Below are 13,687 nucleotides of genomic sequence, written 5' to 3' on the forward strand. Positions count from 1 at the left end.
GGGCGCCTGGAGAATGGCGGCCTGTGCGGGCGGGGCGCCTGGAGAGTCGTGGCCTGTGCAGGCGGGGCGCCTGCAGCGGGACCGGCGGCTGAGGTAAGGATCAGGCGGGAGGGGGAGCCGGGATGGGAGGGGTCCGAGGCGAGACGGGCCGGGGCGGGAGGGGGCCGGGGGCAGAAGTGCACGCAAGCCTCAAATGCTGCCCCCAGCCCCTTTCTGCCCCAGGCAACGCTGGGGCGGGCTGCATATATATATATATATATATATATATATATATATTCACTGAAAAAACCATAGGTTAGAGACCATATATAGTTAGCTGGACATTTTATTGACAAAAAACCAATGAAATTCCATATATAGTTAGTTGCACTAACTATATATCGCGCACCCGCAATCCACTGCTGATGATGTCACATATTACATCATTCATGACATGGTCAGTGACATCACTGATGACCACTGATGACATCTCAAATGACATCACTGATGACATCACTGATGACATCTCAAATGACATCACTGATGACATCATCTAGTGTCTGTGTGTTTTTGTAAAGTTTAAATATGTTTTACATATTGAAGAATGAGTGGATGTATGGAAGACTGAGTGTGTGTGTGGCTGGCTGGGAGGTGTGTGACTCTGTGCATATCAATGTGTACTTGTATCAGTGATTGTATAAGAGAGTAAGTATGTGTTAGTATATGTGTGAAAAGTATGGTGTTCTGTGTTTAACTGTATAGATGAGGAAATCGAAGTGTGATTGATTCTTCACAGGACTGACTAGGTGTATGAGTGCATATGATAGTGTTGTAATAATGAGTGACTGTATGTATGAGTGATTGTATGGGTGAATGAGTGAATGTGTGTGTAGACGTAGGAATCAGTGAGTGCGTATGTAGTAACTGGTATTGGTGTGTCATGATGTCATCAGTGATGTCATTTGAGATGTCATCAGCGATGTCATTTGAGATGTCATCAGTGATGTCATCAGTGATGTCACTGAAGTATGGTGTTCTGTGTTTAACTGTATAGATGTGGAAATGGAAGTGTGATTGATTCTTTACAGGACTGACTAGGTGTGTGAGTAACTCCATGGATGAGTGGCAGTGTGTGAGTGTCTGCATAGGTGTATGAGTGCATATGATAGTGTAATAATGAGTGACTGTATGTATGAGTGATTGTATGGGTGAATGAGTGAATGTGTGTGTAGACGTAGGAATCAGTGAGTGCGTATGTAGTAACTGGTATTGGTGTGTCATGATGTCATCACTGATGTCATTTGAGATGTCATCAGTGATGTCATCAGTGATGTCATTTGAGATGTCATCAGTGATGTCACTGACCATGTCATGAATGATGTAATATGTGACATCATCAGCAGTGGATTGCGGGTGCGCGATATATAGTTAGTGCAACTAACTATATATGGAATTTCATTGGTTTTTTGTCAATAAAATGTCCAGCTAACTATATATGGTCTCTAACCTATGGTTTTTTCAGTGAATTTTCAAGGTTTTGTAAATGCAAATTCCTAACTATATATGGTCTATAACCTATGGTTTTTTCAGTGAATTTCATTGGTTTTTTAAAAGCTAATATCTATAGCTGTAAAATATATTCTTTATTACGTGACGTATCACGTAGCCACGTGAGACGCCTCATGACGCGTCGCATAACCGTGACGTATCGGTTCTGCAGCGCAAACAAAACCCGTAACGTAAGCGTGCCGGAGCACGCTTACAGATATATATATTTTTTTTAACCTTAATTAGACAAAATCCACACGTGCACATATCTTGAGGCCTTGCAAAGGCACATCAAACAAACAGTCCCTACAATTTTGCCAAGTTTGCTGGAAATCTATTCCCTTAATTTTTTTTTTACTGTTTCTCTTGGTTTTCCCCTTGTTACGCTTACCGGGACGCTACCCGGTACGCGAACCGGACGCTCCAAAAACACAAGATGGCGGACTCCTGTTACGCTGCCGGTTAGCTGCCCGGTTCGCGTACCGGGAAGCGCCTCTACCGCGAAAAATCGCGGGGGACTTTAATATCCCCCTCATAAATCCTAGGGGGTCAGGAGGGGTTTACCTTGCCCCCTTTCCTTCATTTCCCCCTTCTTTTTTCACCACATCTTGTCTCTCGAACCTACCGAGAGACAAGATGGCGGCCGCTCCGGACTGTTTACAATGTTGACAGCTACGCTGCCGGTTAGCTGCCCGGTTAGCTGCCCGGTGAGCTGCCCGGTTCGCGTACCGGGACGCGCCTCTACGGCGTAAAATCGCAAAATGTTTTGCCCCGCGGGGCACTTTAATATCCCCCTCATCAATCCTAGGGGGTCAGGAGTGGTCTACCTTGCCCCCTTTCCTTCATTTCCCCCTTCGTTTTTCACCACATCTTATCTCTCGATCGTACCGAGAGACAAGATGGCGGCCGCTCCGGTTTGTTTAGAATGTTGACAGACACCGGAGAGCCAATCAGATTCGCTTCGCGAAGTTCCGTTACGCGTCAGGTACGCGAACCGGGGCGCTAACCGGAGCGCTGTCACAGATATATATATTTTTTTAAACGTTAATTTCTCAAAATCCACTGGAGCACATATATTGAGACATAGCAAAGGCACGTCGGGCAAACCATATCTACAATTTTGCCAAGTTTCATGTAAATCTATTCAGCCGTTCGAGCTAAAAGTGAGTCCAACCGCCCTATGGAAAAATGAATGGGAAAAACGCGTTTTGGGACCCCCCTTTGTTCTCGGCCCCCCCTTGACGAAACCCCACCAAATTTTTAGGGGCTGCTCAGAAAAAAAATGTGCCATTTTCCTGAAAATTTCAGCCAATTCCGTCCACAAACGCCAAAGTTATTAGACATAGCATAGAATTTTCAGAAATCCCATAGAGAAAAAATCCTAACTATATATACCCACTGGCTATCGCCAGTAGGTAATATACATATATAAACATATGTAATCTGCATATCTATATAAATATAAATGCATGCATACATATACATATATGCATACATATGCATGTTATTTACATGAAAGTTTTAAAAACACTAATAAAAGCAAAGCTAAAAAGCCACCTCATTACAAACAGAATGGCTTTAACTTAAACGAGGGCGAGATCTATTGCATTTTCAATGCTTGTTTACTTTGGTTCTATCAAGAAGGCATTCAGATGTGTCACACATTTGCCATAAATTCTGAATGTTAGCACTCTAGTTGCTCATTAGATCACTGTAGTAAAGCTAGTCCTCACCAGGGAAGTCTGCTGCTAATCATGGTTTGCAGCCATTTTACCGCATTTTTTATCCCGCAGACTTTCAGTCCGCATACCATTATCCCGCAAGGTCATTGAGCTCGCATACCATTATCCCGCATTTTTTCAAAACGCATGTGCATTTATCGCGCATGCCTTTACAAAGAATTACGTTTTAAAGGCATGTATGGTAAATGCATTTGCGTTGTGAAAACCACGATGACGAGAGAGGTAAGTGGGTTTGTGTTAATTTTTTTGTGGGTTAGTGATTGTGTAGTGTAGTGTAGTGTTGTGTAGTGTAGTGTTGTGTTAGTGTAGTGTAGAGTTGTGGTGGTTGTTTAGTGTAGGGTCATGCTGGGGGTAGTGTTTTAGGGTTTAGGGTTGTGTTGTAGTGTTTGCGTAGTGTAGGGTCATGCTGGGGCTAGTGCTTTAGGGTTTAGGGTAGTGTTGTAGTGTTTGCGTAGTGTAGGGTCATGCTGGGCGTAGTGTTTTAGGGTTTAGGATAGTGTTGTAGTGTTTGCGTAGTGTAGGGTCATGCTGGGGGTAGTGTTTTAGGGTTTTGGGTAGTGTTGTAGTGTTTGCGTAGTGTAGGGTCATGCTGGGGTGTAGTGTTTTAGGGTTTTGGGTAGTGTTGTAGTGTTTGCGTAGTGTAGGGTCATGCTGGGGGTAGTGTTTTAGGGTTTTGGGTAGTGTTGTAGTGTTTGCGTAGTGTAGGGTCATGCTGGGGGTAGTGTTTTAGGGTTTTGGGTAGTGTTGTAGTGTTTGCGTAGTGTAGGGTCATGCTGGGGGTAGTGTTTTAGGGTTTAGGGTAGTGTTGTAGTGTTTGCGTAGTGTAGGGTCATGCTGGGGGTAGTGTTTTAGGGTTTAGGGTAGTGTTGTAGTGTTTGCGTAGTGTAGGGTCATGCTGGGGTGTAGTGTTTTAGGGTTTTGGGTAGTGTTGTAGTGTTTGCGTAGTGTAGGGTCATGCTGGGGGTAGTGTTTTAGGGTTTAGGGTAGTGTTGTAGTGTTTGCGTAGTGTAGGGTCATGCTGGGGTGTAGTGTTTTAGGGTTTTGGGTAGTGTTGTAGTGTTTGCGTAGTGTAGGGTCATGCTGGGGGTAGTGTTTTAGGATTTAGGGTAGTGTTGTAGTGTTTGCGTAGTGTAGGGTCATGCTGGGGGTAGTGTTTTAGGGTTTTGGGTAGTGTTGTAGTGTTTGCGTAGTGTAGGGTCATGCTGGGGGGTAGTGTTTTAGGGTTTTGGGTAGTGTTGTAGTGTTTGCGTAGTGTAGGGTCATGCTGAGGGTAGTGTTTTAGGGTTTAGGGTAGTGTTGTAGTGTTTGCGTAGTGTAGGGTCATGCTGGGGGTAGTGTTTTAGGGTTTAGGGTAGTGTTGTAGTGTTTGCGTAGTGTAGGGTCATGCTGGGGGTAGTGTTTTAGGGTTTAAGGTAGTGTTGTAGTGTTTGCGTAGTGTAGGGTCATGCTGGGGGTAGTGTTTTAGGGTTTAGGGTAGTGTTGTAGTGTTTGCGTAGTGTAGGATCATGCTGGGGGTAGTGTTTTAGGGGTTAGGGTAGTGTTGTAATGTTTGCGTAGTGTAGGGTCATGCTGGGGTGTAGTGTTTTAGGGTTTTGGGTAGTGTTGTAGTGTTTGCGTAGTGTAGGGTCATGCTGGGGGTAGTGTTTTAGGGTTTAGGGTAGTGTTGTAGTGTTTGCGTAGTGTAGGGTCATGCTGGGGTGTAGTGTTGTAGGGTTTTGGGTAGTGTTGTAGTGTTTGCGTAGTGTAGGGTCATGCTGGGGTGTAGTGTTTTAGGGTTTTGGGTAGTGTTGTAGTGTTTGCGTAGTGTAGGGTCATGCTGGGGGTAGTGTTTTAGGGTTTAGGGTAGTGTTGTAGTGTTTGTGTAGTGTAGGGTCATGCTGGTGGTAGTGTTTTAGGGTTTAGGGTAGTGTTGTAGTGTTTGTGTAGTGTAGGGTCATGCTGGGGGTAGTGTTTTAGGGTTTAGGGTAGTGTTGTACTGTTTGTGTAGTGTAGGGTCATGCTGGGGTTAGTGTTTTAGGGTTTAGGGTAGTTTAGTTGTTTAGTGTATGCTAAAGGCATATTCGTTCTAAAAGTTTTCGTTATTTTAATTTGCGGCCTAATAGTACATGCAGGATTTTTTTTGCGGACTGATGGTATGCGGGATTTCGTCATATATTCGCTAATCATACTTTCTATGGCAAAATGAACCCCCTCATTTTGTTCCTTTTTAAATTAAATGTTTTAAGAGTTACCACTTTATTCCAATCAAGATGGCTTCAGGTGTGCCATACCTTTGTAATAAGTAGGACTGTTAGCACTCTAGTTGTTCTTTAGAACACTCTGGGACAATCTGTCATTGGGCTATAGTTGGGCTACATCTGGCTGATATTTGGGCTACATTTGGTTTTTTGTCTCTGGTGGCCATCTTTGGGCTACATTGGGCTACATTGGGCTACATTTGGGCTCCAACATATATATAGCCCAATGTAGCCCAATTTATATTTTTCAAAGTTAATTTTCGTAAAAACCACTGGAGCCTATATCTTGAGACATAGCAAAGGCACATCGGGCTACCAGTCCCTACAATTTTGCCAAGTTTGGTGTAAATCCATTCAGCCGTTCAGGCTAAAAGTGAGGCCAACCGCCCTATGGAAAATTGCATGGGAAAAACACGTTTTGGGACCCCCCTTTTTTCTCGGCCCCCCCTTGACGAAAACCCCCCAAATTTTCAGGGGCTGCTCAGAAACAAAATGTTCCATTTTCCTGAAAACTTCAGCCAATTCTGTCCTCATAAGCCAAAGTTATTCGACATAGAATTTTCAAAAATCCCATAGGAAAAAAATCCTAACTATATATACCTACTGGCTATCGCCAGTAGGTAATATATATCTATATATATATATATATATATATATATATATATATATTTCCACCAAACAGTGTGTGACCGGCGCGCTAGCAATATAGCGGGTGCAGCTTCCGAGACCAGACCAAGCCTCGTAAAATGTTTAACCAGCAAACCTTTAGAAATTGCACTCCCGAACACAGAGTCTTTCGTTTTGAAGCGTATTTATTTCATGATAGAAACCGTCACCATCACCCACCAACGTTTCGCTCTAAAAGTTGTACACCTTTAAGTAGCATGCGACCAGCAGCTTGATTTATGTGTAGGTAAGGACGGGGATCCGCTTGCAGATGCCGCTCCGTAGTGGATTTGCCTGACGTGTTTCAAAGCTCCATATGCTTCTCTTCAGAGGCTTTAACGGAAGCGGTGTGCGCAATCGCTGACCCACTTCCCCACTGTGTATCATGGGAAGTGTGTGGAGAGCACACAATCTCATCCTGAATGGACCCGCAAGTGGGCCCGTCCACGTGCCTGTATACGGCTGCTGTTTCACTTTCATGACCCCCAGGAGTTACGGGGTGGTGCATACTCCGCAGCTGGACGGCCGCGTATTAATTGTCGCTCCAAAAGTTGTCCACCTTTGAATAGCACGCGACCAGCAGCTTGATTTATGTGTAGGTAAGGACGGGGATCCACTTGCAGATGCCGCTCCGTAGTGGATTCGCCTGACGCGTTTCGAAGCTCCATATCCGTCTCTACAGAGGCTTTAACGGAAGCGGTGTGCGCTATCACTGACCCACTTCCCCACTGTGTATTACGGGAAGTGTAGTGTGGAGAGCACACAATCACGTCCTGTATGGACCTGCAAGTGTGCCCGTCCACGTTCCTGTATACGGCTGCTGTTTCACTTTCGTGACCCCCAGGAGTTACGGAGTGGTGCATACTCCGCGGCTGGACGGCCGCGTATTAATTGTCACTCCAAAAGTTGTCCACCTTTTAAGTAGCACGCTACCAGCAGCTTGATTTATGTGTAGGTAAGGCCGCTGGTTAGCATTATTCTCGACACATTACTCTTTGTCTGAGATCAGATATAAATTAAGAACTCTTCACGACACTGAAGTACCTATACTGACAGAGTGAATGAATCATATTCACTCTTTTAAATTTTGGCGACACTTTCAAATATAGATGATATAATTTTCGTGTGGATAGACTATCAACAATCTAGCATTTGCCCTGAAGAAGTCGGTGGCTTACACCACTATAGACTAAACACGTGTGGACGGCTAGACCTCATGAGAAAATTATCAATGAAATAAAATGGAGAAATGAAGATCATTCTACTTGTGATTATTTGAAGACACTTCACTGTTTGTGTGCCCTTAGCTCAGGATATAATCGGTTTGTGTGTATATATATATATATATATATATATATATATATATATATATATATATAAAAAAACTCTTACTGAGCGCCACTAATACTCAATACTAAAATCAGTTTTTTCACTGCGTCACCTATTTAATATGTTAATTTCCCTAAATCACACAGTATGCAACTCCCTATTTTAGTTTTAGAAATGTCTGCATGCCATGTATACTTTGGTATTTACAACCAACTGCATTGGAATAATTTAATTTTTCATTGTATTTCTTCCTTTTCGAAGCTAATGTTTTGCCGTGTTTTAAAAAAAAAATTTTTTTACATAGGATTCAAAAGATTGAAAGAGAGAAATTGAATTCTTCCAGCATTACAGATTCACCCAGCAGCACAAATTCACCCAGCAGCACAAATTCACCCAGCAGCAGCGCCTTATTGGTTTCCAGCCCACATACCAGTGCAGCTAATCAAGATGCTAGAAGACCATTTAAAAGTAAGAGTTTTCACAATATTAGGAGGGCAACCTTAATAACCTTGTTCACATGTAACTTTACAATTCGAATTGCATTTATCCTGTAATCACTCTTTTGTTTTCAACTACTTTCCATATTTTGTTTTTCAATTAATTTCCAGATATTGGTGTCTTTTTCCATAACGTTCTTTTTATTAAGTATCCAATTCCATCACACTTAAAACATACCCACTCAACTTGTTTCATCCATTAAAGGGACTTCATCAAGGCAATTTGATTCATCCTCCTTCTCAAAATTCTTCTTTTACGTTAGTTCCCCATTTAAATGTCTGGGCTCCTTTCGAGCAGCCTTTCAACATGTGTCCTAGTCCCCTCTGATCGATCTCAGATCTTTTGTGGACAGTCAGAACTCCAGGGATGGGCATAAGAAGTATAAGATTGGTATATTTAAACTGTGTTATGTTATAGGATTTTTAGAGCACATAACTGTCCCGGCAAAGGGATGTCCCAGCACTAAATGCCAGAGGAGAGAATGCATGGTAGACAGCTAAATCAATAGAAAAGCCAGGTCTTCACTGCCCTTGTAAAAGACGAAAGATTGGTGGTGTTTCTGATAGTGGCAAAGAGCTCCAAAGGGCGGGTGCAAGCACCTTAAATGAGCCTCCCCCTCCTCTGGCCCTACAGAATCGTAGCACAGGAGGAAGATGTAGGTCAGCGGAGCGAAGGACGCAGGTTGGGTTGTAAGAATGAGAGAGATTGATCAGAATCGCAAGGCCTATCCCTGCAAGAATTTTGTATGTAATGCAGAGTGTTTTGAACCATATTCTTTACTCCATGGGCAACCAAGGAAGGTGACGCCTCAGGCCTGAGACAAAACTATATCTAGGGAGAGCAAACAATGTTCTGGTGTGCTGTAGCCTGTTAAAAATGAATTTATTGAATCCAAGCAACAGACTATTACATTAATCCAGCCTGGCCAGAACCGTAGTTTGGATGACCAACTGACTGGTATGGGGATCAAACAAACCCAATATGGGTTTAAGTCCCGCGGCAGGCCAAAGCAGGTCCCTGCCACAGATTTAGAGTTGTCCTCCACGGAGAGGACATTGTCAAACTGAACACCCAGGCTTTTTACGACAGTTTTAGGCACCGGCGGGATGCTCAGCATCGGCAGCCAACACTTGTCTCCCCAGAGGTGAGAGTCTCTGCTTAATAGGAGAATCTCTGTTTTGGAATAATTAAGCTGGAGGCTGTTCATTTCCATCCAGATGGCTATGGCAGATGGATCATCTCGAAATTTGGCGGCGTCCTGGCTGGGATCCTTGGTGAAAGATAATATCAACTGCGTGTCATCTGCACATGACACCAGAGAAATATTGCAGGTTTTGGCCAGCGCAGCCAGTGGTCACATATAAACATTGAACAGGGAGGGACTCAATGCCAACCGCCTGAGGAACACCGCAACGTAGTGAGTGTCTCTGATAGTGAAAGGGAGGGGCAATAACCTGAAGGGATCCATCAGGCAAAAAGGAAGTGAACTAGGCGAGGGTGCTACCAGTGATATCGTTCTCCTGCAACCGGTGGAACAGGATGTTATGTGAGACCGTATCAAAGGCAGCACTAAGGTCTAACGGAATGAGAGTCGCCATGCTGCCCTCATCCAAGGAAGCTCTGAGTGGCTCCATAACTGTCAGTGAAGCTGACTCAGTGCTACGTCTTGGCCGAAAACCATTTTGCAAGGAATCCAGTATAGAATGGGATTCCAGAAATTTTGTTAGTATGGTATTCACATGTGATTCAGTTATTTTAGCCAGGAATAGAAGCAAAGAGATTGGGCGATAATTCTCTGGCCTAGAGGCATCTAATGACAGTTTCTTTAGTAGAGGGATGACCTTTGCATGCTTCCAGGCTTGCTGCAACCCTACTGTCCTAAGGGAAAGGTTAATAAGTTTCAGGCATCTGGAAAGCAGACATTTCCAGTAATTTGACAAAGTTTCGGTTTGAGGGGATCATCAGGAGACCCTGGCTTCATTTTGGCGAGCAAGCCATAAGGCCGTCAATCAGGTTAGGTGTAAAAGTAGAGAGAGAATGAGTTTCACTGCCGGGCAGAGCTCCCTTGATTAAGCATATAGTCTCACTCTTTGATTAGAAGCTGTCATAGATGCCCACCACTTTAATAATGAAACAAGTGGCTAGGGTTTCACATTGGGATTTGAGGCAATAGTGTTATCTGCTGTCTGCAACAATTTTTTAAAATATTTTTGACATTTTTGACATCATGAGGAAAACACAATATAATACAATATATAGAAAGAAAAAAAAAGTTAGCAAGGTTAAAAATAGTAGATAGAGGATAGGAAAAGAAAGTTTAGATTATTGATCCCCAGATTTTCTCAATTTTCCGCATTGATTGAATTCTCCTTGTTTGTGCCAGGGCGTGTTCCATATCATATGTATCCTTGACCACTCTCCACCACTCCAGAACTGTCGGTGGGCTTTGTTGTATCCAAACCCGAGCTATTGTTAATCTGGCACAAGTAATCAAAATATTCATTAAATCGACTTGGCACCCGGTCCCACTAAACCCACCCACCAGCACATCTAAAGCAGTAATTATAATTGGGCATGCAAGTTTCTCAGAAAGAATGTTAATAACTCCCTCCCAAAATTCAGTTAGCTCTGGGCATGTAAAAAACATATGGTTAAGGTCAGCTGCCCTTTGGTCGCATTTTGGGCACTTAGTGCGATCGTTATTACTATTGTTCGGTGTCCACTTCGATATTCTTTCTGGTGTATAATAAAGCTGACCTTATAGTTTTATATTGTTGGAGCCTAAGACTAGAAGAATGCACAGAGCGGCTTATACTATTAAGAGTTGTAAATATCATATTTGGCAAAACATAAGTATCCAATTTCCTACTCCACTTCTCTGCTAGCTTCGAGCAATCATCATTCCTGAAGCCGCTAAAAATGTTATACCCTGTACTGATCAATGACTTTTTTTCTGAATATATACAAATCCATATATCAGAGTCAGAAATAATCACAAGACTTAACTTACGTACAAAGTAATCCCGAATCTGATAGTACTTAAACCGAGCCCCTTCAGTGAGACTGTAGCGATCCTTAAGTTTTTCAAATGTTAGGAAGCCATTATGATCATACAGATCTCCTAGCTTTTTTATGCCCGAACTGGATAGGTATTTACCAGCTTGACCGTGAAAGATTTCAGGAAAAACCAAGATTCCCCCATAAGGGAGTTCTATAATGATACAGTGAAGTTTGACATTAGTGAGAAGAGTACGCCAAATACTTATGGTATCCCGCACCGTCTTAAATTTTACCCGCTTAAAATAGTTTGGGTCGTTGAGTCTATAAAGAAACATATTGAAGTCCTCCCCCAGCATACATTTATGAAAATAAAACCTATTGGTGGGTTTCAACAAACTGCGAAAACGACTCAAAAAGGTTGACCAACAGTAAAGCTTAAAATCTGGAAAGTCAAGACCACCCTGGTTAAATGGAAGTTTTTATAAAGCGACAGCTCGGCGAGCTTTTTTATATCCCCAAATAAAAGAAGTAAGGATCCCGTCTAAACGTTTAAAATAAAGATTATCCACCCGTAAAGGTATGGAACAGAACAAATAAAGATATTTGGGCAGGATCTTCATTTTGACAATGTTTATTCGGCCTTTAATACTTAAGGGCACCGTATGCCATTTTTTGAGTAAAATGGCAGTTTCTTTGAGTAGCAGCTCATAGTTTAAAGCAGATATTTCATTTATTTTAGCAGAAATTTTAACTCCTAAATAGGTAGCAGCCTCACATACTCCCTGAATAGGAGTCAGAGATTTATAATTCATAATTATTTGGGTCTTATTAGTATTAAGCCTGTACCCGGAGACCGCTCCGAATCTTTTTGCTTCCATTATAATACCCTTCATAGCTTCAGACACCTCTGTAGAATATATCGCGATATCATCCGCGTAAAGCAGTTATTTTAAGTGAGCTTGTAGCAAAAGCGAAAGGGGCAATCTGAGGTTGGTTCTGCAAGGCTAATATAAAAGGTTCAATTATTAATGCAAATAGCAGGGGTGAAAGGGGACATCCTTGTATAGTACCTCGTTGTATTGGGAAAATAGGAGAACACTCCCCTAAATAGCTCATTTTGACGGATAAATTGCCATACAAGGCCTGAATCCAGTTTAAAATTTAGCCTTTAATACCGAATGCCGACAGTGTAGCCCGGAGAAAGTCCTACCCCACTCTGTCAAATGCCTTCTCTGCATCTAATAATATCATACTGAGCGGGGTTGACTTCACCTGAGCCACATCGAACGCCGTCACAGCCATGTTAATGTGGGCAGTAGTTTCCCTTTTTAAAATAAACCCATATTGCTGGGGTGATACCAATCCCGGCATTAATGGTGCCAGCTGAGTTGCTCGGATCTTGGCAAATATTTTAACATCATTATTTATAAGTGAAATTGGTCTGTAAGACCCACAATAGTCAGCTGGTTTATTTTTTTTCAAGAAAAAGATTTGTGTAGAGTTCCAAGATTTAGGAGCTTTTTTTTCCCGCCCCAATAAAGTGAATAACCTGAGAGAATAGTGAAACCAATTCTTCCATGCATGCTTTATAAAGTTCTATAGCAGTGGCGTAACGACACTGGAGGGGGCCCCCCTGCAAAACACATGGAGGGGGCACCCCCACCACGGTGATCCGGCCCACCACCTGCCACTTTGCCCCACCGCCTAAAAATCTGGCATATTTCGATTCCTTCAACATTTAAATGAAATACCTCTATATTGTCTTTCTCAAAGTTCTAATGAGAAAGTAGGAAACACTCTTACCATATAAACTTTGTGATTTGTAACAATAATGTCAAACGCAGATTATTTAATTGAGGCAGCAATCAGAACAATGCCATAGAGTGGTCCTATTGTCTCAGGAACTGCCTATGGCTGAAGAGTAACTATGAAGGGTCAGAATTAGAATTGACATTATTGGACAACAACATGAAACTTTGAAAGTCTAACCCAAACCGGGAATTCCATAAAAACTCGACTGACAAACAGTGGTGGCTGGTGACGTTTGAAAATGGTACCATTAAAGGAGGGTTCGGGGGGAGGTTCTCTCCCTGAGAACATTTTGAAAAAAGAGTGGGTACATGGTGCATTTTCAAGCAAATGTGAGAAGCAAGAAGGTTAATAAAGCAATTGTGAAAGTGCAGTTATTACATTAATAAAGACATGTCACATACCAACAACATGGTAGCTGCTTATTCAGTATAACCACAGAGCTTCAAACAGACTTCAAGATACAATGCAGAGAACCTCACAGATTTTTTTAATTTAAACTGCTACAACTAAACAAACAACTGAACAGAAACTTTCAAGAAGAAATATTATGATTAACGTATTGTTCACTTTCTGTCCACAAAATGTAGAGAAGTAGTCACTCTGCATTTCAAAAAGTGTTAATCTTTATATAGCGGGAACGCGACCCGGAAGTATTAGCGCAGCTGGCTTTACATGAGCGCGCCAGTCAGTACACACAGAGGACACAATCAGTATCACTCAGTGTCCTCCCTCCAGTCCTCATACACACAAAGTCAAGAACTGACTGGCACGCTCATTTAAAGCCAGCTGTAATAATACTTTCGGGTCGCGTTCCCGCTATATAAACATTAACACTTTTTGAAGCACTTCAGAGTGTTAACAAAAAAGTATTTAGTT

General features: G+C 42.4%; 1 protein-coding gene across 1 annotated transcript in view; it reads left to right on the forward strand.

Moving 5' to 3' along the window:
• LOC147707411 (elongin-A-like) overlaps positions 1–13,687 on the forward strand; it is a 572,231-nt gene that overhangs the window by 538,632 nt on the left and 19,912 nt on the right. Inside the window, exon 10 of the mRNA XM_086925212.1 lies at positions 7,806–7,969. Within this exon, the coding sequence (XP_086781338.1) occupies positions 7,806–7,969 (164 nt within the window). The remainder of the gene's footprint in view (positions 1–7,805; positions 7,970–13,687) is intronic.

Source organism: Lissotriton vulgaris, chromosome 6 (assembly GCF_964263255.1).
Source record: "Lissotriton vulgaris chromosome 6, aLisVul1.2, whole genome shotgun sequence".
In the NCBI taxonomy this organism is placed as follows: Eukaryota; Metazoa; Chordata; class Amphibia; order Caudata; family Salamandridae; genus Lissotriton; species Lissotriton vulgaris.